Raw genomic sequence first — 26582 nt, forward strand, 5'->3', positions numbered from 1 at the left:
ACCCTATACCTTTATATATTCACAGAGTTCTTTGTTGTCTGACAATAAATTGTAAGGGAAGTCATATTTAAAAGTAAAACCATTAGGCTGTGTTTATGGATGCTACAACAGAGCCACTGAATGAATAACAAGGAAAGCACATTACCTTTAGCAAGTCTCCTCAGAATTTGACAACGGCATTTAAAAGAGACAGCTATCATTCTTGCTTACTGCCTTCAGTGGTAAAGTATACTCAAGGCTCTGCTCTGGTGGATGCAGCAGAAGCATATGAATTCCTCGCGCACATACCAGAAGAAAGGTAGTCCCAGTGGGGAGTGACAAAGCTTAATTCCTCTTGGCTGATGCAGAGATCAGCTTCATGTCATCCAGCAAAGCTGTGTCATTCACTACTACTACTACCACCACTATCACCACCTGCAGTATGAGATCAATGGCTTAAAAGCAGTATTTCTTTAAAAGCCACAAAGCATCCAATAGTATAATATACAGACAATAATACTACACGGAGCCATTCTAGTCTCTCACGTTTCCCCACTGTGCACGGAGCAATGGTTTCTGTTCCAGGAAAAGGGCCGTGCTTTTCAGCAAACGTAGGGATATTTTCCTCCCTTGCATCTCTCATTTCCTTTACAATTCTCCCTGAATAAGCAAGCAAAAGACTAGAAAACCTAGTTCAGGGTTGGGAGGAGGGAATATTTTAAAGTGAAAACTATATTTTAATTGAAAAGGAATTAGGTTTAACCTTAGAGAAAAGTAGGGAAGAAACAAATCACGTGTCTGCTTGATTTTATCATCAGAAAAACATTTTGACAATTACAGACAAGTATATTAAGGCAGTGGAACCAGAGAACCAGAGAGAGAGAACGAGAGGAAGCGCGAGTACGATACACTGTTATGTAGGCAGGACCATGAAGCATTTGATCACAAAAAAAATAAATAAAATGATGCTGCACAGAAAATACATAGCGAGTCAGGTTTCTTCCCCTTCCAGAGCCATGGGGGAGAAAGAAGAAGGGGTAACTAGGAAGAGAACAGCTTTTAGTGCATTTCAATATTTATCTTGTAACTAAATCTACCTAAACCTTACAACATTTTATATACCATACAGTATTGCTCCATTTCATCAGGAATTCTACATACCTATCTCTAGTCACACCTCAAACTAACCTCCCTTTGACATTTCATTCACAAAATAAGTTGAACATGGTGCTTAAATGACAGCTTCATCCAACCCTAGAAGACCAATCAAAAATGTCCTAATGGACAACACACCATACCGGTTCTATGAACTTATAGCACAAATTTAAAGGTAAAACTGTGCCCAGTTGACAAATGGTTCACTTGACAATAATCATCAGACAATTATCCCTCTATCATTCCTTCTCCTCCACTTTGGGAACACATTTAGCATTGCCTTCAGATATTTCCTGACCCATTTATTTCCTTCTGTTTCAAAATTAGTGAGGGTATTTCCTGGCAGCCTTAATAAAGGCTACACTGTATTTGATCAGCTAGTGCTAGGATGCATGTTTGCTACAATGAGAGTTAAGGGATGGAAGAAGAACCAGGTTTGGGTGGAGGGAGGGAGGTAAAAGGAAGAATGGGTCAATAAACATGTTCTAATTCATATGTTTCAGTTGTATTTTATTAAATGTTAGTAAAATTCAGCCAACAGACATGAAAAAGCCCAGCCAAACAGTTAGGTTTCATTTTCATTAGATCTAGATAGGTGTTGACCTCCTATCCTAAGTAGTGGGCAATCTGGTGAACATGGGTTTGGAGATTTGAAGAGGCTTTCTCTGAAACGTAGTTCTGATATGGAGATGTCGTGTATGGAAATTTGGGGGACAGGGAGTTGGGGTGTCCATGCATTGTTATTCACAGAAGTCCAACAAGTAATTAGGAAACATTTTGATATTATTTATTGTTTGGACCCTTGTCTTTCTGGAATGAAGAATTCAACCAGGGAGGTTTGGGATCCATCATGGGTGGAGATTATCATTACAATTTTTTAAGCAAGCAGTTTGCCAACATGACTTATTGTGCCTTTGCTCAAGTAACAATCTCAGTATCAATAATCTCGCCTCTTGCCATCATGTCCCATTTCCCCTTTTTTTAAAGAAAAGGTTCTTGAAAAGATGGTGCCTAAACATACCTGGCAATGCCAGGAATTGAAATTTCCTTTTCTCATGTCCCCACCAGCATTACCATATAGAGAATAAATTAGTTTTGTTGGCCAATGAGCTCCATTTGAGAGCAGACCTCGGATCAAGCATCCATACTGATTTATTTAGATCTGTCAAAGGACTAAGTTATTTCAATGGCTTTAGTTATGCCTCTGACAAAAATAAGAAAATATACTGAATGACTGTTCAGCTGCCCAAATAACTCTACTGTTTCACTCCTCCTGTTCAGTGTGCATACAGAAACACTGTGTAAATGTTGGGATAGCTGCAGATCCCACAGGCAAATGTTTCCCACCTTTTCATTTCATTGGACCCAGTTCACCAGCTCTCTACCTCTTCACTAGTTCACTATATCTCTGTCAGCCCCAAACTGAGATGACTGAGCTAGCAACACCTAGTTTGACGTTAGAGATGGAAATAAGACATTTTCAGCGACCACCTTCTGGAATTCACGTCTACTCGTTTCATCATCAGCTACACTTGACAATCTTTAGATCATATAAAGCACCCAGGTGTACCATGCTAAACACCACAAAGTGCCTGCAGCTCTCCTGGTGGAGGGAACATTTGCACCTGTGAACAGAAACCAGGCCATGCCTCTGCCTCTTTGTGCCCACCACACCCTGGAAGACACAGCTGAAGGGATACTTTGGGCACAAGGCAGAAGATGAAAAGCAGAGTTCTGACAGAGAAGCAAATCAAGCCCTGTGTGTTTTTAGTGTCTCGCACATTAGTCTCCATTCTGAATGTGTAACACTGCAATAATAAGAAAATAAATATATATATAGCCAAGTAAGGGCTGCACAAGCAAATAAATACATTGTCCTTGAGCTGAAAAGCTAATTATACTTTTTACTTTGTCTTGTAGATTATAAATGCATATGTTAAATAGTCTCTGAAGCATTGCAATAGCCACCTCTATCCAAATCGATACCATTACTTTTGTTTATGCTTTTTTAGATAGCTTTTCAATCCTGTCACAGAGCTGGCGTCCAAACCAATTTGAATTTCTCAAGTAAGATTTCATGAGGATTTTACTTTATGAAAGTGAAGATATATGGCAATTGCTGCATAGTCCATTCATCCACTATTATTTTTTTTATTATTGTTCAAGAAAGACGCTCAGGATAGTTTGGCACAATTTGTACTTTATATACTTATGGGCCTTATTGCTCGAGTTTTCACAAGTTCCCATATTTTGTAAGACATCAAAGTCACTCTTCTAAGAAAGCAATTGCCAAAATTGCTTCTCTATTCTTTCTAAGATCCTGATGCAGGAAGGAATTTAGCATGTCCTATTCATTTTTAAGAGCTTTCCTGAATAAGAGTGTGCCTCTGAATTGGAGTTTTACCACTTGGCAAAAGGTACTCCACTTCTGCTGCTAAATTCACTAGTATTACTCCAGTTGTTGGGCACTATTTTATTGAGATTAGGGTTGGATCCAAAGGACTGCAACATCACAGGGTGACATGCCAATGAGCTCTGGTGGGAGTGGCCATACACCTTCAGCTGTGTGGCACATGCACAGTGAGTTCTCTTCACTGTCCGCATACCAATGTCAAAGGGGTGTATCTCCCTTGCTGCAATCATGGATCTACCCATGCTTGGGATATGCTTGCTGATTCGATTCAGCAGAGATTCAGCCCAATTTGGTGGCTGAATCTCCAAATCCAAATCGAATCAGGAGACCCATTAATCTCTCCGAATCAAAACAGAAGTGTCCGATTTGATTCGGAGAGATCTGATGATAAAGACATAGACACAGCTTTATATGGTTTTTTTTCCATGTACCTTAAGGTACCAGGCAGCTTGTGAACACTGAGATGGTGGAGAGGATGGAGTGTCCCATGGGAGTGTGGGGAGTGCCACGGAGTGCGCGGGGGACCCTGCCAATTCCAGGTCCACTGCCAAGCACACAGGCCCCCCACATGGGACGCTCGATCCGCCCCTTCATCCCAGCATTCATGAGCCATGCCTGGTACCTCGAGGTATGTAGCAAAAACATATAAAGTTGTGTCTATGGCCAAGTCGCTGATTCTCCAAATCAAAATCGAATCTTCAGATTCAGATTTGGCCGAACTGAATCGGAACAGTGATCCAAATCAGTTAATCAAATCACTGCTCCCCAAATGAAGTCGAATCTGAATTGAATATGGCCTGCTTCATACCTCCCTAATATATATCATTTAAATCTAATAATTGAGCCAAAGTTCATTTTAAAAGAGGCTGGTTACAGTCAATAAAATAGGAATAAAAAGATCAGAATCCTAGTGAATGATAAAACAGCTAAGAAAATGCATAGCAAAACTGTATGGACATCTACAGTGTGTGTGTGTGTGTGTGTGTGTGTGTGTGTGTGTGTGCGTGCGTGTGTGTGTGTGTGTGTGTGTGAAATTTCAAGTGTATGCACTCATTCACTGTATTAACAAGGTGCTTGCCATCTCCTAGTTGACTATGATGCTTTATTACTTCATGCATCAGTAAAACACACACATTAGAAACTTCCCTAATTTACTTTGTTTCCTTATTAAACACTTGTCTCTAGTATTTACTCTGCTGTACGTGTAAAAACCTGGATTTTGTTTGTTTTCTTTCTGTTAACCTTTATTTCTTTGGGACCTATGCGTTCATAGTATCTATTGTGAACTCATATTGTTGCTTGTGTTCTTTTTCTTACAAGTTTTAAATGACTATAAATAGACATATTTATATGCGTGTGAGTACCAATGCATGTGTACACACACACACATGCACATAAATATGCCTATTTATAGTCATTTAAAACTTGTAAGAAAAAGAACACAAGCAACAATGAGTTCACAATAGATACTATGTATACCCACACACACTGTCTATAACAAGTATATATTATATATGCACTATATATGTCATATATATTACATATTACATTACATACACATTCTTCGATAACTAAAGTCCCATGGTAAATAATCAACTGTGTGTCAGAAAATGAAAGCACCTTATTTTCACATGAGAAAATAGGCAGCATCTATATACAGAATTTCCTTTAACAGGGCATCTTCTAGCTAAACTTTACCAAACCATCTTTGGGGAGAAACTTTTACAGTGACAACATGAGTTAAATTTCTTTGAAGTAAACATGAAATATAGGAGTAATATCAAGTAATTGTTTTAAATGGAATAGAACATCCTAACTTTTATACAGTATAAAATTTCCAATATGAGAACAGAGAATCTAAATGGCTGACGATAAGAATTTTCTGTCAACATGTTTGTTTATTTGAATAGAAAATGCAGTTTCAGAAAAATGGCCAAGAAATGTAATCAGAATTATATCACAAAAATGCATTTGAAATATTTAGTTTCTGCTTGGTTCAAATAACTCTGTGTAAGAGGAAAACAGGATTGGAAGAGACCTCCTGGGTCAGCCAAGTCTAGTCCTTTGCTCTTGTTGACAGTTATATCATGTAATTCTTTTCATATGCTGATCAAGCTCCACCTCAAAAGCAATTAATTTCCTTGCCTTTACAGATCTTAAGTCAATGTCCATCTAACATGCTATATCAATGCTATAATTTGGGTGCCACACATTCTTTATCTCCTCTGTGCACAAGGTTTCCTGGCTGGAATACAACCCCCACGATGCACTGCAAACTTCCATTATTAGTCAAGCCATCAAAGGTGCATGACAGGACATATAAACCAAGTCAGAACATCTACCCATACAGGAGAATAAGAATATGAGGCATTCAAACTACAATTCCTGGGAAGCAGTGGGGCAGCTTGAGGGCACACATTAATATCAATCAAGTCAAGCTAAAACCAAGCACTTGGACTCAGCTCAACAAACTGAAAATATTTTGATTCAAGGGTGCTTAATTGTTTTGCTTCTACTGGAAATGCTGAAGGGAAACATGTTAAAATATTTCTTTGACTTCCATATAAAAAGAAGTACTTTGCTTTCTACTAGTTCAGTATTTGATTTTCAACCAACTAACAAAAATTTACAAACACAATTTTACAAACAACTAGTAAATGTCTATTATAAGGCCCCACAGGTGCAGAGACAGATTTCATGGGGGTTCTGTGTAGTTACACTGGTCTGCTCACAGGCACCATATTACAGGATTGGGAACTCAGGCCACAGCTCATTAGTCAATTATTAAAAATGCTAAAAAAAAAAAGCTAAAACAATGGTGTATGTCCAGAACGACACTGAATTACTTAGGAACAAAATTTACTTCCTAGACCTTGATCTTTCCCCTCACATTCACACCCTCAGAAGTTCCCAGTGATTAAAAGGTAGTTGGTTTCAGCGTCACACATCTTCACTCATTCAGATAGATTGTACATATTTTGCATGTCACTGTGTATCTAATTTCACTTATCATATTTTGCATTGTCACTTACTAAAATTACACTGTAGATACCTGCAATATCATAACATTTAACATCGCTATCTACCCACTTGTAAAATATACAAATAGTAAGACTAAGAGGAGTCTGCAACCTTGCTTGCTAAAATAGTTTAGTGATCTATCAAATATTACCCAAAGGATGAATGAATTGTAATGGTGGCAGATTGTCACCAGAAGTTTAAAAGTTAATTTTAAATGTAGGTTTATTATGCTTAGCTAAAGAACTCAAAGGCCCCATTAAAATCAGAGTATAAATGTGCTAGACATGACATGAAGATGTAGTACAAAATAGCACTCGCTGTGAAGACTTTGACAAAAACCAACATTTTAAAAAATTCCTGCAAAAATGAACAATTGAAAAATTATATTTGAAAATACTGAAAAGAACCTACCAAACCAAAATGTTTTGGTTTGATAAAGTTGGAGTATTTTAATTGTATATAGGATATATTGCTTATATTTAACATGTTGCAGCATCCATAAACACAACCCAATGGTTTTACTTTTAAAAATGAGTGTCCTTAAAATTTATTGTCAGACAACAAAGAACTCTGTGAATATATTAAGTTGGGTCTGTTTTAGTTAAAATCCTTCAGTTTTCCAGGCTGTGTACATATTAGGACATAAGACAGGTTTATGTTTTCAGACGGTTTCATTGCATAAAAGAGGATTTGTTTTCAAGTCAAGTGTTAAAGTTATTATGGGAGATCAAGTGTCTTTTTGCTATAGTATTTTCAGATCTGAATAACACATGCAGATCCTGTCTCACAGTTCAATTCATTAAAAACAAAATATAACCTAGTCTTGTGAATACAGTTTATAAAATTATGTGCAAAATTAGATTTTAGAAAATGTACACCTCTTTTACATAATATCAGTCTTCTTGTGCATGCCACAAACAGAAAATAACCAGTTCATATACTATACCCTTCTAAACCATGCTGTATAACAGGTTCACAGAAATGTTAAATCTTTCCAACAAGCATGAATAATTGGTGAGGATTAAAATCCCCCCTTTCAGTAAAAGCATGATTTTTACTGCAAAAAAACAAAAACAACCCCCCCCCCCCCCCCAAAACCCTAAGAGATATTTGTGGAAGGAAATGGAAGGAACTGTCCTCAGTCAACCTTGGATGTAAGCTAGTAAAACTCAGATCTTCACTCCTAAACTCGTTTCATTTACTGTAAAATACATGGTTCATCTGTCCTGATCAAGGTTTTCACAACTACAAAACTTTTGCTTAAAAATTAATTGGCGGCTTAAGGGAATTATAATCTACAGATAGAAGAGTAAATGTTTTCGCTCGATCTGAGCCTTCAAGACTACATTGGCTACGAAAACAACAAATTTACCAGTTCCATTAAATTGCCTTTTTAAAAAGGCAATTATAAATATAATCTCAACTATTTGATAACTTGGGAGAAAAATCTATACAGATACAGTTCATAAACTATTTGAGGTATAGCACCACACCTGATTTAAATCCACAATATTGCAGCATGTTCTTGGTTTCCTTTCATGGAAGGAAATAAAGCAAAAAGGCACGCTTTCTTTCAGAAATATTACTGAGAATTCATCCTAGTATCTCTTCTGTCAGAATGATTCATAAAGGACCACTATTTTTTGAAATATAATGAAATAAATCACAACCAAGGCAATTTTTCACCAATACTGGAAGCAGAAACACTAATAAAAGATGATACAAATTAAAAGAAAATGAATTCTACACTTTCAGTACAGTTGCAGATTTCAAAGAGAGAAACAATAAATAACCCCAACCCCCCACCGTGTACTTAACTCAACACGCATATAATTACAGTCTTTAGGATTTCATGTAATCTCAAAACTAAGAGATGTCTCTGTCTTGCAAGTAGTTTCCACATGCTGCAGTACATGGCTAAAGACTTCTGTAATTACAATCCCTATAGGGCTTTGTACTTTTTCAATTAGTTACGAAGATGACCTTCCTGCAGATACACCAGTCTTTATCTCATGGAACACAAGAGTGTTTTCAAAAGCAAGACTAGTATGAACATTTGTTAGCTCCTAAAGGCATTTGATTTGAAAATCTTTTGGGGCTAGTCAGGGGATTTTTACCTGGTCTAATCAAATTGTTATAGTGTGGTTATGTTTATCCTTTATATGAGGGAGTAAAAATGCTAAATATAACACAACTTAAAAACTAAAATGTAATTAAGCATTTCATATGCTCAATATTATCATTCAAATGCGGGGAAAGCTTCTTATACTTAGGAGAAAACAGCTGCTTTGACTTTCCTTTAAAACCAGCAGATTATGCTAATACTACTAAAACTACTAGAACAAAAGTGGAATGAGTATACCTTTCCCTAGCCATTTTATTGTGTTTCTTCATTTATTTTTATGAATTAGTAAAACATCTAACCACCATGAAATCTGAATAAAGCATGAAAAATATAGTGTGTACTGTGAGAGATGTAACCATATTGTATTAAGTATAAGGATTATTTAGTATAAGGGTCTATTATAGGAGATGTTCAAGCATTAACTGTATATATTTTATAGACATACTTTTTTGTTCAAGATACCTTGAAGCAGACAAAAAGAGGTTATAAGAAGATGATGCAGCATAAAAATGAAGTAATATGGCTTACTCAGCTTCAACCCACATATTTCTGATATGTTGAAAATGCAGAATTGGACTGGAAAAGCTGATTCGTTGATAAAATGATATTTCTCTGCACATAAACCACAAGATGGCATGAGTGCATTAACTCCTTTGTGAAAACGAAGCATTTTTGTTTTGAAATTACGACCAGGAAGTGGTTTGTTGTTATTTGACTAGTGGCCAACCCGTTAAGAACCCCTACTTTTTTCCTAGCATTATAAACTGCTGTCAAAGCATGGCAAGTACAAATAGAATCAATATATCTCTAAAATCTGCAAGATGCACTGTGAAGTTCAGGGGGAAGGATCAAATACGTCACACAGGACAAACCTGGGTTGCAGTGGCTGACTGCGCTATGAACGTGTTGGGTTTCTTCTACAACAGAAGCTTTCAACCTGTGGTCCACAGACCCTTGGCAGAGAAAGGCTGGGGCTTGAAGGGGGGGTTAGCCCTCCAACTCCCAAACTAATTTTGTGGTGGCTAGCGACAGCAGCACCATCGTGGTGCCACTTGACGTACATCCAGGCCAAAGCGCCACATGTGTTCAGCTCTGCGTGGCTGAGGAAGAAGATGCTAATTGCGCATGTGTCACATTGTGCGGAGCACAATGGGAGTTGCAGTTCTCGTGCTGAAGCATGCACTCAACCCTCTAGAATAATATTTTCTCCCTCCGTCTATGCCATAGGACTCCACAGACTATGTTTAAGGGGTCTGAGAAAGAGGACTGTGATCAATCAAAAGTATGTGAATTCCCACACTTACAATTCAAAGGGGTCAGCACCTACATTTGAAATTGTTTTAGGGGTATGCAAATGAAAAAAAGGTTGAAGACCACTGTTCTATAATATGGGGAGTGGGACAAGTAGCTAATATGCTCAGTGTGTTGTTTACGTGTACAGCATGGTCTCTTAGCTCCTTTCACCATATGCCATGAAATGAAATAACAGCAGTAGATATAGTTAGGAGAGCAAAGCATTCTTGTGATGCAGTGGAAACAGCAAGATTTATACTGAGCATAGCAATATTTGTTGCAAAACCTGTTTGAATGATCTCTTCCTCTGAAGCCCATCCTCAGGGCCGGCAGTTTGCTTTCACATTCTCTAATCTCTGTTTCAGTAAAAGTATGTTTCAATAAAGTGCAAGGGAGAAAAAGGCTCCTGAATTATTGTATACTGTAAACATTTGTGTCCACTTTGTTGTATACCTTGGGACTTTCTCTAGTCCTCATCACCATGCTGTAAAACCAGTCACACTCACTAAACTCTTTACAGTTATAATTACATTTCATGCCTTTTATACTTTATATTTTATAAATATAACTCATTAGTAACTGAAGCACCCTTTGATCATTAACTGATCTGGAACTGAAAACCTTTCACCTAAATTTTAAAAGATAATTGAGATCCACAAGGGCTTATCTCCATGGGTGACTTCTCCACAGACAGATTGACCTCTAAGGCACGCTGTGCAGGACTAAACCTCTTCCTTTGCCTTTGCTCAGTTAGAGGAAGTCATATGGTGCAATCCGGAACCAGTGATGCTCAACTTCTCTGGCCCCACAGGCTGGATGATTGGTGCACGGTGCTTGGATCCAGAAGCAGGGTCAGGGCACAAGGTCTGTCTGCAGGTGTGGTTCAGCATGCCAACACAGTCCTATGGTCTGGATCTGGCCACAGAGCAAGCTCACACCAGAGTGATCTGGCACCTGGGGCCATGTCACGCAGACTGCAAGGCTTGCCGTGAATCTGCAAATTTGGTGATGGGGAGTAGTGGCAGTATTAATTGTTCTTGGAACAACTGAAGCTGTTACCACTTCTCCCGTTATCATATTTCCAGACCTGTGGGGAGCCCCATGTGCTGGATGACACAGCTGAGCAGATACCACTGGTTTAGTAAATTGTGCCCATTTGAACACAACACAAGTTCTAGGAACTAGGGCATTTATACACATACTTTTTTGTTCTGCAGTGTGCCAGAGATCTGCAACTTTGGAGCAGACTCAATTAATTAAGTCTGCTTCGCACATGAGCTGAGGCGAACTGTACTGTGCCGTGTGTAGTTGTATAAGAAGCAAAATACAATTTAGCGCACAGAAAATCATGGCAGTGCACTTTTGAACTAAAGCATCTCTAATGTATTTTAATTCAAAAGCGCACCATCACCATTTTCTCAGCACTGATGCGCATATACAACTGCAGTGCTTGCATGTGTAAAAATGCCCAAAGAACCCAGCCCACCTCTATAGAGCAGCAAACAGCAGCTTGGCAAGCAATTATACTAAAAGGACTTAGGGGGCATACTGGATAAATAACTCAACATGAGTTCCCAGTGTGACACTGTGCTAAGAAGGGAAAATGCAATTCTTGGATGTATAAATAGGGGAGCAGTGAGTAGGAGTTCGGAAATGATTTTACCTTTGGGCACTGGGAGACTGATAATAGGATCCTGTGTCCAGTTGTGACATCTACATTTTAAGAAAAAGACAGTGAAAAATTGAAGAAAGTACAGAAAAGAGTATCAAAAGTGATTTGTAGACTACAAAAAATTACTTGAGAGACTTCAGCCATTTTGAAAATAGGTTATGTGCAGTGAATTTCTGTTCTATTACCAGTTTATGTGTAATTTCTGTCCCTAGCCAAATGGATTTAAGATAAATCTGGTTGAATGTAAAATGTCAGACTTAACTGAACTGAGTTGGATGCCTCAACCGGTTTATGAAATTTCTGTCTCAGACCTCTTGCTGGAGGACTGTGATTTAACTTGAACCAGAATCTCCAGCCCCAGGCTAGGTTATGCTGTTTGTCCCAGCAGAGGAGAGTTGTGTGTGTTTGTGTGTGTGTGTGTGTTGTGTGTGTGTGTGTGTGTGTGCGCGCGTGTGTGGGGGGGGGGCAGGAACTGCCCCTCCTCCAGGAAAACCCCAGCTGAGGTCTGGGGTCAGGGACTTCCCTTCCCCCAAGTACAGAACTAACCTGCCCTGGTAAAAGCTTACTGCTGGCTGCAACTGTTGACTACAAATCTCAAAGGCACCTGGAAGCAGGAAGAGGAAGTGATGAGCAAACCTGCAGAGTCCTGCTACTGTAATTCTGGACTGCAAATTCCAGAGACCTCGGGGGCAGGAAGAAGAGCCCATTCTGGTTACATGCCAAAGAGCCATACTCTAGCTTCCCCTGGATTCTGGCTTGAGCCACTGTGGGTATGTGGCTGCATTTCCTGATTCAAAAGTGAATGTCCGTCCAGTTGTTTCTCAGTTTAATCTATATAGTTTAAACCAAACTTCAAAGACTGAATCAATCAGCCTCAGGCTTTCTGACTGTTTGTACTTAGCCTTCAAGGCTAGATGTTTTTGTTGAAGATATGCTTTAGCCTAGGGGTGGCAACCTGTGACCTCCTGTGTGCCAGATCTAGCCTGTAAAGCAATTTTATCTGGCCCCTGAAGCCAGGACACTGCAACAATTTGGTGCCAGTTATAGAGAAGGGAGAAAAAGAAGCCAGGTCAGAAGCGGTGGCCTTCTTAAGATCAAGGTCTGTTAATTTAGCCCACCAGTCCTAAGAGGTTTCCATCCCCTGCATTTAGTCAAACACAAGTTAATTGGGGGAATTTCTGTTGTCTGTAGTATACAGGAAGTCAGATCAAGCGGCCACTTTGGCTTTAAAAATCTATGATGTACCGATAACAATGTGACTACATCTTGCTGTCAGGTATCTGCTTTATTTCTTTAAACTGTACTTAAACATAGATAGGCAAACTTATAAAATGTTGGAAGGAACTATACCTAAGGAAAATATTTTCAGGATAAGAAAAGTAAAAAAATCCCCACCATGACATTATTGAACAACTTAAACCTATACACATGAAATTTAGTTACATTTGGAATCATGTGCAAAACCTGTTAACTAAAAATGTACTTTTAATAGCCCTCATTTTTAAAAATTATTTCAGCAATCACAAACCACGATATAAATATTGCCTTGTTAAACTGCCCTTGTATTATTGTTTAATGTTTTCATGTCCTAAACTACTGTATACGCTTACTATATTAAATTACTGCTCCATTCATTCATTCCGAAAAGTGACAGAGTTTCAACAGCGGGAAACATCTCTCTCTCTGTAGGACCATTCCTCCTCCCTTTTGTAGTAATGTAAGTGCAAAGATCCACAGTGCCATGCTATAAAAATGGGATGCACAAGTACAGGTGAGATTAGAAGTTACAATTAAACCTTATTAAGGATTCTTAAAACATGAAGGATCACAAATTCACACTCAGCATCAAGTGTTAAGTGCACCTCTAGATGTCTTAAAGTTACACCATTTGAAATGAAGATTTTCTTTGAGCTGTGCTAATCAGCTTGACTTTACCTAACTTGTAATCACTGGTGATGTGTAGCAGCTCCTAGCCACACCCCTGCTCTTCAGCCTGCCAATGGCAAGTACAAGCAGTGAAAGTTAGAGGATTTTAGCCCTTAACATGCCACTGCTCACAACATGTGTTAACTTTAAACCCAACTAACATTCCTTAAAGTTAGTATGTGCTAACTGTAGAGTGTAGCTACAACCTAATACATATGATGTTATGTAGGTTAAAAAAAAAAAGACGACGTCTCTAATGTGTATGGTCAGAAAACCTTATCAGAAAAGGTCTCCAGATATTTTACTAGGATTAATACAACAAATGAGGGTTATACTTTAACTATTTGTAACCCATGTTTCAAGGAAGTGAAGGTTGATAATCCACAATCTCATTTTAATAGTCTTCTACCATGAGTCATTTATGTCTTAATGACCCCTCACTGCAATTCATTTCATTTTTAATACCTCCTTTTAAAGCTCCCTTAAAAATATAGAAGTCAAGCCAGATAAAGCTAACACATTAAACGTTGCATATATACTTGTCAAATTGTCACTGTCTCCATTTCTTGAAGTACAACTATAAATCTCCCAAGGTAAATATGGCATTACATATGAATGTTCAATGACAAAATGAGAACAACTAAACATGACATTTTTGCTGTGCATTTATCAATGGCCCAATAAAAACTAAAACCTGCTTGTCAACAGAATAAATGATTCCCCCCAGAAAACACATATGTTCATAAAAAGCTAAAGCAAAGTCAAAATATTCATCTGACTTCATATATATTCATCATTCATTCATATATAGAGTGTATAATCACAATGATTAATACATTCAAAGAATTATGCATGGATGTCATTCAGTTAGTAATAACGCAATGTTTTGTATTTTTTTCTAATGCTTGTTGAAATTTAGTAAATGAATTATCATATTCTGATTTCTCATGCACCAGTATTTCTAGTATTTTAAAATAATATTGCAAACATATCAATTTTTTTTCAATTTTGTATTGCCACTTATCATTTTCTAGAATTATTGTATAGGAACAGTAACAAATTCATAAGCTAAAACTGAGGCTAACATCCTATTAATAATGTCCAGTTTTCAGTTTCCCACCCAAAGATCCTGAACTCTTGAAATACTGAATGCCAAATTTCATCCCACAGTTGATAGAAGTGTCTGGGAAATGGGATAAAATATTGAAAAGGATTTTCAAAAAACTGAGATTTCAAAATTCACCATGTACCAAGAACAACTTTGCACGGAAACTCCAAGCTTGTCTTATTTTGAAGTCACTGCTAACTAGAAGTTGCCTTTTATCATTTTCACTAACATTCGATGGGGTTTCACAAATAGATTTATTTAAAACAGCTTGTAGTGTCCCGTACTGTAGTGAGCAAAATGGGATGAAGTAAGGACTGAATAAAGAAGAAAGAATAAAAAGGGCCAAATGAATGATGAAGGAGGGGCCCTGAGTTAAGGAAAATCTTGTACAGCCTGCTTTCTTTGAATATAGGATCTTTTATCTGACTTGCACTACTCAGACTCTGACTTGCACTACTCAGACTCTGGTGCTTGCCCTACAGGACTGAAAAGTACACTGCACAGAGCTGTGCACCTCGTTGGTGACATGGCTGTGTACAGACTAGAAAATACACAAAACCTTTCAAAATACAGAAATGAGTAAGACCTATCAGATCACCAAGTCCATCTCCTGCCCAGTACAGGATTCTACCAGCCGCTAGTACTTTCTCCAGTTTAATTTTACACATTCAAAACTGCTCCTTTGAGAGTTTACACAGCTTAATCAAACTCACCAAAAGGAAGATTTTGTTAATAAAAATGTTGCCTTGATCTCATGATGTTTCTCAGTTATAAACTTCAAAGTCTCCCTAAAGAATGCACGTCCTTCTTTCAAATGTTACATTCTCCTTTAACTGGTGCTCAGGTACAAGTAAGCTACTTGCATGTAACTACTTACTTTTATGTCATAAACCAGGGTCTCCAAGCCCTGACCTTTCTAGCTGGTCTTCGCTAACCTCCCTCCACTTTGTCAGTCTCTTATGACAACTGAATTCAGTGGTCTAGATGAAATCTAGCATGGACAATTCCTTCCCAAGTCTGTGGCATGAGGCCCCCAGACGGAGCATCTATAAGTGTTTTGCAAGTTGTGCTGCCATTTTCCATAGCAAACTCATGTGTAATTTGCTTTCCAGTATCTCTCCAGGGCTAAAGTACAGTTAGTCAAATAGCCCAAGGCTGTATTGATTCAGTTTCTGCATGTTAATCTAAGATGCAAAGATTAAAACAATAAACAAATGAACAGACATTCACTTTTGATTTAGGAAATGAAGACATATGCCTGCAGTGGTTCAAGCCAGAAACGGCTCTGGCATGTAGCCAGATTGGCTCTGTATTCACTTCCTCCTCTTCCTGCCACCAAGGTCTCTGGAATTTGCAGTCCAGAATCACAGCAGCAGGACAATGCAGGGTTGCTCATCATTTCCTCTTCCTGCTTCCAGGTTCCTCTGGGATTTGCAGGTCACAGTTGCAGCCAGCAGCACTAAGTAGGCAGGGCAGGGCAGCTCCATACTCAGGGGAAGGTGACTTTAACCCCCCTTCCTGGCTCCAGACCCCAGCAGAGGTTTGCTGGGGGAGGGGGATAACAGTGAGCCAGCCAGTGAGGCCGGTGAGCCAGCCATTGCTGCTCCAGCTAAGGAGCACAGGGGCAGGACAAGTCCTGCTCTCTGGAGCAGACAGCACAGCCCAACCCAGGGCTGCAAAATGCTGGGATGCTGGGGAAATGTGACTTAACTTGAACCAGGAAGGGGTCTGGGACAGAAGTTTCATTTATTGGTTTTACCCAAATCAGTTAAGTCTTATATCACATTCAACCAGATTTATCTTAAACCAGTTTCAGCCATTTTGAAACTAGTTTATATACACCAAACTTCTGTTCTGTTACAGGCTTAAACCAGTTTTTGATTACTGAAACTATGTGATCACTTAAAAGTTATGTGTAACTTCTGTCCTTAGCCCTAGTTGGTCCCTATGAGCAGTAACACTTTCCAGGTTTTCCCTTCATATCAGATCATCACATTTTAAATTATTTCCCCAAAGATATTTTAATTTTTCACCAAGTCTTGTTTTGCTGGGTTACATTTACATTGCCAGTTCCTCTAAGGACCCTGATACATGTTCAAATGAAAGTCGGAAAGAAACCAGCTTTTGAGTTGTTACACATTTTCAAGCACTAATTTTATAGCTTCTTGGCTCTTTTTATAGCTGGAGTGACATTTTGATTGTATGGTAATTGCTTAGCATGTATGGCTGGTCTAAATTTATTGCATGATTAACCAGTTAATTATGTAATATATGTAATGTGTAGCTGGGACCTGACACATTTCAGTATGCCTTCACTATTACTATTATTCAGATCACCCAATTTAATATCACTGTAAATTTTATGAATATTAGTATTGCTCCTAATTCCACATCCACCCTTCCACTTGGTATCTGCTACAACTGTCAAAAGAACAATATACTGCCATATATTATTAAAATATTTTTTATTCTTAAGCCAGTTTTCAATGTTTTTCATATCCACATAAATGTAAGTATTTTTCCAAGTAAAATTGTGAGACAGTACATGAAAGGCAGAAAGAAAATCCAGTCTACTACTACTACTTCTTCCACTAACTTCATAAGTAAAAATAATTGACTGCATCAAGATTTGGTAATGACCAACCAAAATTAGGAGTAATCTTTCCTTTTTAAAAATATTTGTTATTTCATTTTCATAGGACCTACAGTCATGTTAAGAGATGCTAACTGCCACGATCACTTTCCTTTCTTTCTTATCAGCAATTATGTTACAATATCCCACAGTATGTACATAATTTATAATTCATATGATGACACATACCTTGGATATAAGATCATCGAGTTTTGTATATACAACCAAGGGTGAATCTTGGCTGGGATGTATATTCTAATTTCCTTGATTTTGTTCAGGTGTCACAGTCTTTATAAATACAGTCTTGTGTGGGGACTCTTTCTCCCACTGCTTTTAGGACTTTTTTTATTTACTTTATCCAATACACATTTTAAGGATTATTTAACCTATGCAATGTGACATGCCAGCTGTTATACTTCAGCAATGAAAATAAACTTGGTATCACAAAGAGGGGCTGTGAACAAATCCTTTCTATGAACTTGTTTTGAAAGAGCTACATAAACTTAATTGATCAAAAGGGAGTCACAAAGGGATGAAATATTCTGCAGAGGCATATGCTAATGGTGCTGCACCAACCTCTAAGATCCAATGCTTACAGGAAAGGTCCATAAAACTGTTGAGATGATGGAAATGCTCCTGAGCTGCTGTTTGGAATGCAGAACTGCACGACAGCAGCATACTGTCTTTATTTATTTATTTTAAAATAAGGCAAGGAGGAAGGGGACCATTTTCGCAGGAAATTAGAAAGCTGACTGATACAACGTCACCACCTAGCAAGCTGAAAAACGTGAAGTCCCCTCCCCCATTTCCCATTACAGATCCCTCAGCTGTGTTTGGATGTCAGTGGTGCTACTAATGGATAAAAATGAAAACAAATGCATGCAACAAATCACTCTGTGCACTTGTGCCAGCTCTCCCATTCTGATCCATAATACACACAACTTTGTGTTACTCCTGCATATTAAAATCGATAGTCTGCTTCTTCATTACCACCATTATTCCTCTGTCATTTCCTTGAGGTTTGTATGCAGTGCATCTGGATGCCATCACATTAAAATTTGAATTCCTATCATTTTGTTAGGGCACAGAAACAGTTGGGGGGAGGGGGGGGAAGAAAACAAACCTGTGTCAGATGACAGACGATTATAGTCATCTATCTTCATCATTTAAAAATCTGAAGTAACTGAGAATTTTATCATCAGCTCATTTCACACCTGATAAGAAACTCTAAATAAAGATTGAATGCAGCATCTTCACTGATGCATGAAAATGAGATACAACTCAAGCAGAAGACATTAAAGATTCACTCTGTTTGGCCAGCACTGGGGCCCAAGATGCTTATGTCAACAGCACCTACTACACCAGAGACTCAGGTTTAGGTCACTGTGGAAAAGCTGCCATGCCACAGAGCATTTATGTGATACAGAAATCTAGAGCTAGGTCAGCAACAAGGAGCCCCACAGTGAACAAATGCAACTGAGACAGCACATGTTTATGGAGCAACAGCAAGCACTGGCTGGATTCCAGGTCAGAGAAGCCCATGCTGGCACTGCAGGCTATCATCAGGGATTCTGATATTGGCTTCAGAAGTACTGCTGAGTGTGTATGCAGGAAAAGGATGGAAACTGAAGTTAGAACTTCTGGTGGTAATATTTTAAGGCTCAAGGAATATAATTTGAAAAATATCAGATCTTGACTCTTTTTCTTGTTTACATATAAGTGAATAAAAAATCCTGAAAGGAAGGAACTCACAAATACCTTAAGCAGGTGACAGTAAAGAAAGTCAGTGTGTTCACTTCCCACCACAGCTGTGCCAGTGAGCGTCACTCTTATCTTCCAACAGTTTTGAACTTTTGGGCTAGGGACAGACATTACACACAAACTGGTTTAAGTGATCAGAAATTGGTTAAACCTGTAACAGAACAGATGTTCAGTGCACATAAACCAGTTTGAAAATGCCTGAAACCGGTCTGAGATAAACTTGGTTGAATACAGTATCAGACTTAACTGATTTGGGTCAAACCGGTTTATGCAACGTTTGTCCCAGACTCCTTCCTGGTTTAACTTAAACCAGAGTCGCCCAGCATCTCAGGTGCTTTGCAGTCCTGGGTGGGGCCAGGCTGTCTGCTCCAGATTAGAGCTGGACCTGCCCCTCTGCTCCCTAGCTGGAGATCAGGTGGTGGTTTGCAGGCACAGCAGCATCTGCCTGGCTTCCCCCTGCTACACCCTCCCTCTCCCCCTTCACCACTCCATGCTCAAGCAGGGATTCCCTACCTCCTCTCTCCCACATCTAAGACCATAGCTAACATGTGATATGCTAGCTAATGTTGAGAGGTGTCTGTGTCTCCAATTTCACTAGGACAAGCAGACAGAACAGTGTCCACTTAGGGCTTTTTGGAGCTAATCAACAGGTCAGCTGGTAAGGTCCCTCCATTTCTTCCTTGGAAAAAGCTGTTTAAGAACTTGAACTAATGAGAGAGGGTTTTGTTTTCTTGATGGGGTACTAAATGCTGTGTTATCAATTCCCTGCTGGCTCCTTCCCTGGCCAGGGAGAAACCCCTCCCTAATCAGAGCATTCTGCCAGGGGCTGGCCACGCCCCACCTCAGCTCGGCACTGTGGAAAGGAAGGCAGGGCTGCTCTAACATCTCCCGGCTTCTAGCCTAAGCTGCTACAGGCACGTGCCTGCATGTTCTCAGTCCAGAAGGAATTTCTATGCATATGTAAACTGGTTCAACCTAGCCAGGTAAGACTAACCTGCAAAGACGGGATCAATTCAGGGTCAGGTTTTTTGCATTTTTGTCCCTAGCCCTAGGCTTCTCCTTACAAAGAAGGCCAACTTCCCCTTGTCTCTCCCAAAAACACACAGTACATGCAAGCACAGTCCATGTCCATTTCATGTATGGGGAAAAAAAAATCTCAGCCCAACTGATACCATAACTGGTATGGCCCTGAGTAGATGTTCATCAGTCCCACATCAGATTGGCATCAATGTAAGGAAAATTAGCAGTATTGGCAATTGGCATTTTTTGACTCATGTGGCCAATAAATGCCCAATGCATGTGTGCAGCTACAGCGCAGCACACAGGCAGCCAGGAGCACAGCCCAGCAGCATTGAGAGCAGCTGGGTCCAGCTGATAAGTCTGTTGTGAGGGAAGGGGCATGGGCAGATTGAGGATCCCACAATGAGGAAAGGAGGGGGCTGGGGCTGGGGCTGGGGCAGGTGCTGCACAGCTGGGGGAGAGCGCAAGAAGTAACCACAAGTGGCTTGTCTGGAGAGCAGGTTGCTACTGTGGGCTGGGGTTGGTGCCAGGCTCTTTCCGGTGGGGAGTTGGGCTAGGCTGCGCTTGGGATGGGTGGAGGCAGTGCTTGGAGGGGGCTATGGTGAATTCTGGGGTGGCTGCAGCCCCCCCTTCATAGGACCCGCTGCCAGCATGACCACCGCCTGACCCGAGTGCATCTCTGGCCCAGCCCCGCGCCAGGGAGAGCCCAGCACTGCTCCAGCTCCAGCCTGCAGCAGCAGCCTACCCCTGCCCTGTGTGCAGATCTGGGGGCACATGCCCCCCATCCCCTCCTAGGGTGTGTCAAGCTGCAGAACCTGCACCCCCCAGATGAGCAAGTCATGTCTCTGTCCCATGCTCAGCCCTGGCTGTGCAGCACCTGCCCCTGCCCTAGCCCCACTCCCTCCCTCATCACTGGGGCCTCGATCCGCACCCCCTCATGCCCCTTTCCTTTCCCTTCACCCCTTTCCCTGCAACTGACTTACCGGCCAGATGCTGTTCTCCAAGCTGCCCAGTTTCATATCGATAATCAGATCAGCATTGGCCAATATGGCTCATTTTAAACTTGGCCATTGGTATTTGCCAAAATATCTCTATTGGTGCACCCCTAGCTCTGAGTAGAGGAGAAAGATTGTCTTAGCCTGGAACTTATGGGTGTCTAGTACTATCAGGGGTGTCACTGCACCTCAGATCAAAAACCCCATTTTAGCTATATCCAATGTTCCATTTACCAAAACTGCTTTCTAAAACAAGTCCATTTTAAAAAATCTAATATTGACAGCATCCCTTTAAGCTTTGGATGAAGGTGGGATGAAATCTCTCTTCGCACAGTCCCTCACAAAAGTCTTGTCAGAATAATAAATATGACTAAATCACAACAAAATAAGCTAAATTTTGGTACATGTGGTACATATCAAGCACTGTCTAAATTTTCTACAATGTTGTATATTGTTTCCCAGCCCTGAGGTCCCACTTCAGTCCTGAAGCCATACCCTATGTCCTGTACTGGGAGAATTCCTCCTCCATCTGGACCCAAGGCCTATAAAAACCTCATGTGCTGCTCTAACTCTTTTACCTAGGGGGTTGGAGTTATAAACATACACTTCGTATTTTTAACATGAAATTTTTAAGCTTGTACAACCACACACACAGCTCCAAAAAAACATAATTATTCAATCATGTGTCCAGCTAAAAAACAGTTATACATGAGGTTTTCTATGTGTAGTTTGGACTTAGCCCCAGTAGGGAGTGACTGATGGTTTCTAGTACCTGATGATTGCCTGGTGGCTTATGATAAATGATAAGCCAGATGTGCCAGCCACTGAGTCAACAAATCCTATTTAACCCTTTCCTTGAAGGTTCAATGTTTGCTTATGGGCAACATGACCCATCTGTTATAAGGCAACTTAGAAAGAACAGTTTAAAGCCAAACAAGCACCCTTGGAACAAGAGCTTCAAAGCAGTAGTACATGACCTGTATATACTCCATCACTTATATATTAGTTGGCATTTGCATGCCTTTTTATTGAAAGCATATTTTAGTACAGTTATATAATGCCCAACTAATTTGAACTAAAACATATTTTTGTAGCATTAAAATGGAGTATGAAAATATAAAAGCAAACTCAAATTTAAAACAGCATCTTAGAGTGCATTTTCCTGTTCACGTCAGTCTATGCAATTACAATAATCACAATCATATGCTACAATCATATGCTAGGTTTTATAACTCCTGATGGGAGGATGTGTAACATCTCAATATACTGAGCTATCATTAATACACATCCCACATTCTTCTCTCTCTAAGGACAGGAGTATTCAACCTGCATGGGAGCTCAATCTTAGGCTGTGGAACAAACACTACTATTAACACTGGATTTGAACGATGTTTTGTATCATATTCATTCCTCTCCATTAAAGATTATTCTGAGACCATCAAGCTCATTTCATTTATACCTGACAAGCAGAAATGAATTGTAGATTGCCTAGAAAGAAAAGAAAATTCCCTTCTCACTGCTGAGCTGTACTGACAGCATAATTAGTTATGAAGGGAAATCATACTCTCAAGCCTCCAACACCATGTACTCCCTCTCTTGATCACATGTATTTTCTCTTCTTTGCATATTCATCAGTTCCCACCCCGTCTCCTCAAGTTGTGGTCATGGTATGTTTGTCTTAACTGCTTAAAGTCCTGTAAAATCTTGCCTTTGGGGCAACAATCTCTGATCCTTATTTTAATAACAGTCTTATGAAAGAGCTCATGTCTATAGCCTGCCCTATGCATTTTACAAGCGCAAAGAAAATTGCATTTCAGAGATGGTACATATCCAATTACAAGGAAATGAGTTACAACAGAATGGCAATAAGAGGCTGTGTAATAAAGACAACCTCGATTAAAAGTTACAATAACAAAAGGAAGAAAGATACAATATAATGCACATTAATAGCCCGTTCAAAGTCTAAACAAAGCAGTGTTGGATATAGGAAGTTATTTTTATGTAACAGCTAATGAATCATTTTTGTTAACAAGAAAAGGCCTTGTCTTTGATCAGTGGGATCTAGGAATTAGCATTAAGCAGAGAAAACATCTCACGTAAGCCTCACAAAAGGCCATTCTGTTTTAGAAATCCATTTTGGGGGGTTTAGGTTTTGAAGCAATACTATCAAAAAGATGATGTATTTCTTTTCATAGAAGTGGGTTTTTGGTTGTAGCTGTGTTGGTCTAAGGACATAGGCAGGCAAGGTTCTTTGAGTAGATGTGATATCTTTTATTAGACCAACTGAGTAGTTGGGAAAACGTTCTTGGCAAGCTTTTGGGCACAGTCACCCTTCTTCAGGCATAGGGAGTCTCTGCTGTTCTAACACTCCAAGAAATGAGAGAAGATAAAAGTGTGGTGGGATGTCAGTGAGAACGTAAATAGGTAGAAATTAGAAAGACAAAAGGTAAAGCAGAGAGAGGAGGGGGAAGAAAGCCAGGGGAAAAAGGCTTAAAGGAGATATTACAATGATAGAATACAAGGTAGAAAAGGGACTGTCAGTTAAAAAGGAAATAGTTGGAGATCAGGAAAACAGGAATGAGAGAAGCTCAAAAGTGTGAGAGGATGTAGTAAAAATATAAATAGGTAAAAAAAGAAAAACAAAAAAGGTAAATCAGGGAGGGAGGGGTAAGAAAGTGTGTGGGGGGAAGACCAAAGGGAAACTACAGTGATAATAAAACAAGGTAAGAAAGAGGCTCTAAATGAAGAAGGAAATAATAGGAAATCAGGGAGACAAAAGGCAGAAAAGTAGGGCAGGGGAGGGAAGAAAAAGTGGAGACAAACAAGAATGTAAGAGGTCAGGTCAGGCAAGTATCTGGTGAATCAGATGTCAGACAGGTTGTAATGCATCATAAAACCAATGTCTATATTGAGTTCATGATTTTCTGTATCCAGTCTACCACTACTCTCTGTGTGCACCCCACTAGCCAATTTTTTACCCATCCAACTCTGCAGGCATCAATGCCACAGTCACTTAATTTATTGATGAGGATGGGATGAGAGACAGTGTCAAAGGCCTTCTTAAAGTCTAGAAAGACTATGTCCATGGTGACACCATCATCCAAGGATTTAGTTACTTGGTCATAAAAGGCAATCAGGTTGCCCCTGAGCATGATCTCCCCTGCAGCCCCACCACAGATGTGTTCCTTGATGATTCTCTCCAAGGTCTTCCCAAGCACCAAGGTGAGGCTTACAAGCACCTACATAGTTATTTCCTCCCTTTCTTGAGAATTGGAACCACATTAGCCAGTTTCCAATCCCCCGGCACCTGGCCAGATGACCACGACTGGCTCCATGATGACCCCTCCCAGCTGCCTCAACATCCTTGGGTGGAGGGCATCTGGACCTGCAGATTTAAAAATGGCTAGCCCTTCCAGAAGATCCCTAACTACATCTGCACTGACTGAAGGCCTGACAGAGCTATCCCCAAGATTGTCCCTACCTCTGGTAGGTGGGATGTCCTGGTCCCTGTTCAAGAAAAACGAAGGCAAAGACACTGTTAAAAATATCAGCTTTCTTGTGTGGCATAGCCACAAGGTTACCATTTGCATCTTGCAGGGGCCCTACATTGCCTGGTGCCCTCTTCTTGCTCCCAATGTACTTGGAAAAGGACTTTTTTGTTGTCCTTAATCCTGGACTCTAGCCTGACTTCCATCTCTACCTTGGCCTTCCTAATAACCCTCCTACACTCACGGGCCAAGGAGGAGTACTCCTCCTTGGTGACAGCTCCTCCCTTCCACTGGTTCTATCTCCCCTTTTAGTCCTCAGGCATTGCTGAATGCCCTTGCTAAGCCAAGGGGGTTTCTGAGCACTCTTACCTCACTTGCTTCTCTCAGGGACTGTTATCCTTTGGGCCTGGAGGATTGCCCCCTTAAAGTACGACCATCCCTCATGGACTTCCATCTCCTCTACCTTCTGGGCCCTCAGTGCCTCCCCCACTAATCTCCTAAGCTCAATGGAGGAGAAGAAGGTGATTAGAAATAGTCAGCATGGATTCACCAGGGGCAAGTTAAGCCTGACTAATCTGATTGTCTTCTATGATGAGGTGATTGTCTTTGTGGATGCAGGAAGACCAGTGGATGTGGTGTACCTTGCTTTTAACAAGGCTTTTGACATGTTCTCCCACAATGTTCTTGCAGGCAGGCTAAGGAAGTATGGGCTGGTTGAATGGACTGTAAGGTGGATACAAAACTGGCTGGAGCATGAGGCTCAGAGGGTAGTAATAAATAGCTTGGGGTAGTAATAGTTGGCAGCTGGTATCAAGGAAGCACCCAGGGGTCAGTCTTGGATCTAGTTTTGTTTAATCAACAACCTGGAAGATGGCATAGAGTGTATCCTCAGCAAGTCTGCAGATGACACCAAGCTGGGGGGAGTAGTAGATATGCTGGAGGATAGGGCTAGGATTCAATGACCTAGACAAATTGGAGGATTGGGCTGAAAGGAATCTCATGAAGACAAGTCCTGCACTTAGGACCAAACAATCCCATGTGCCAGTACAGGCTGGGAGCTGACTGGCTGGGCAACAGCTCTGGAGAAATGAACCTGGGGGTTATAGTGGACAATAAGCTGAATATGAGCCAACAGTGTCCCCTTGTTGCCAAGAAGGCTAACAGCATACTGGGCTGCATTGGTAGGTTGCCAGTAGGTCACGGGTAGTGATTATTTCCCGTTCTTCAGCACTGGTAAGGCCACATCTGGAGCACTGTGTCAGTTTTGGGCCCCCCACTACAGAAAGGGTGTGGAAAAATTGAGTCCAGCAGAGGGCAACAAAAATGGTGAGGGTGCTGGGGGACATGACTTATGAGGAGAGACTGAGGGAACTGGGCTTATTTAGTTTAGAGAAGAGGAGACTGAAAGGGGACTTAATAGCAATCTTCAACTACCTGAAGGGAGGTTCAAAAAAGGATGGAGCTTCTCAGTGGTGGCAGATGATACAACAAGGAGCAATGGTCTTAAGTTGCAGCAAAGGAAGTTTAGGTTAGATATTAGAAAGAATTTTCTTACTAAAAAGCTAGTAAAACACTGGAGCAGGTTACCCAAAGAGGTGTTAGAAGCTCCATCCTTGGAGGTTTTCAAAACCTGGCTAGACAAAGCTTTGGCCGGGATGATCTAGTTGGGGATGTTCCTGCTTTGGTCAGGGGGTTGGAGTAGATGACTTCCTGAGATCCCTTCCAACCCCAACTTTCTACAACACATAACCAAAAACAAAAGAAAATTGTTTGTAGATCAAATATGGCCTACCATCAGTTTAAGCAGACCACTTCAAAGCTATTGCCCTCATGTACTACTACTATTTTTACTAGCTACAATGTGTAAACTAAATGTTTGTAAACTAAAAAAGAGAAAAAAGAACTTCATTAAAAATCTTCCATGAATATGTTGCCCTTCGGGTGTTTTAAATCAGATCTATGTATTGGAAATCTGCTAAGTTCCATGCCAGAGG

At 40.2% G+C, this 26582-nt stretch overlaps 1 protein-coding gene across 9 annotated transcripts in view; it reads right to left on the reverse strand.

Annotated features, from left to right (window-relative positions):
• The window catches only part of GRIP1 (glutamate receptor interacting protein 1), a 592924-nt gene that overhangs the window by 278368 nt on the left and 287974 nt on the right, over nucleotides 1–26582 (reverse strand). Inside the window, exon 1 of one of the 9 annotated variants that reach the window (XM_090042473.1) lies at nucleotides 146–408. The exons of the other annotated variants lie outside the window; for them this stretch is intronic. Within the exon in view, the coding sequence (XP_089898599.1) occupies nucleotides 146–200 (55 nt within the window). The 5' untranslated portion in view covers nucleotides 201–408. Of the gene's footprint in view, nucleotides 1–145; nucleotides 409–26582 lie in introns of those variants that run through there. 9 annotated transcript variants of the gene reach the window in all.

This window comes from Crocodylus siamensis, chromosome 4 (genome assembly GCF_052110815.1).
Source record: "Crocodylus siamensis isolate JL-2025a chromosome 4, ASM5211081v1, whole genome shotgun sequence".
NCBI classification, from domain to species: domain Eukaryota; kingdom Metazoa; phylum Chordata; order Crocodylia; family Crocodylidae; genus Crocodylus; species Crocodylus siamensis.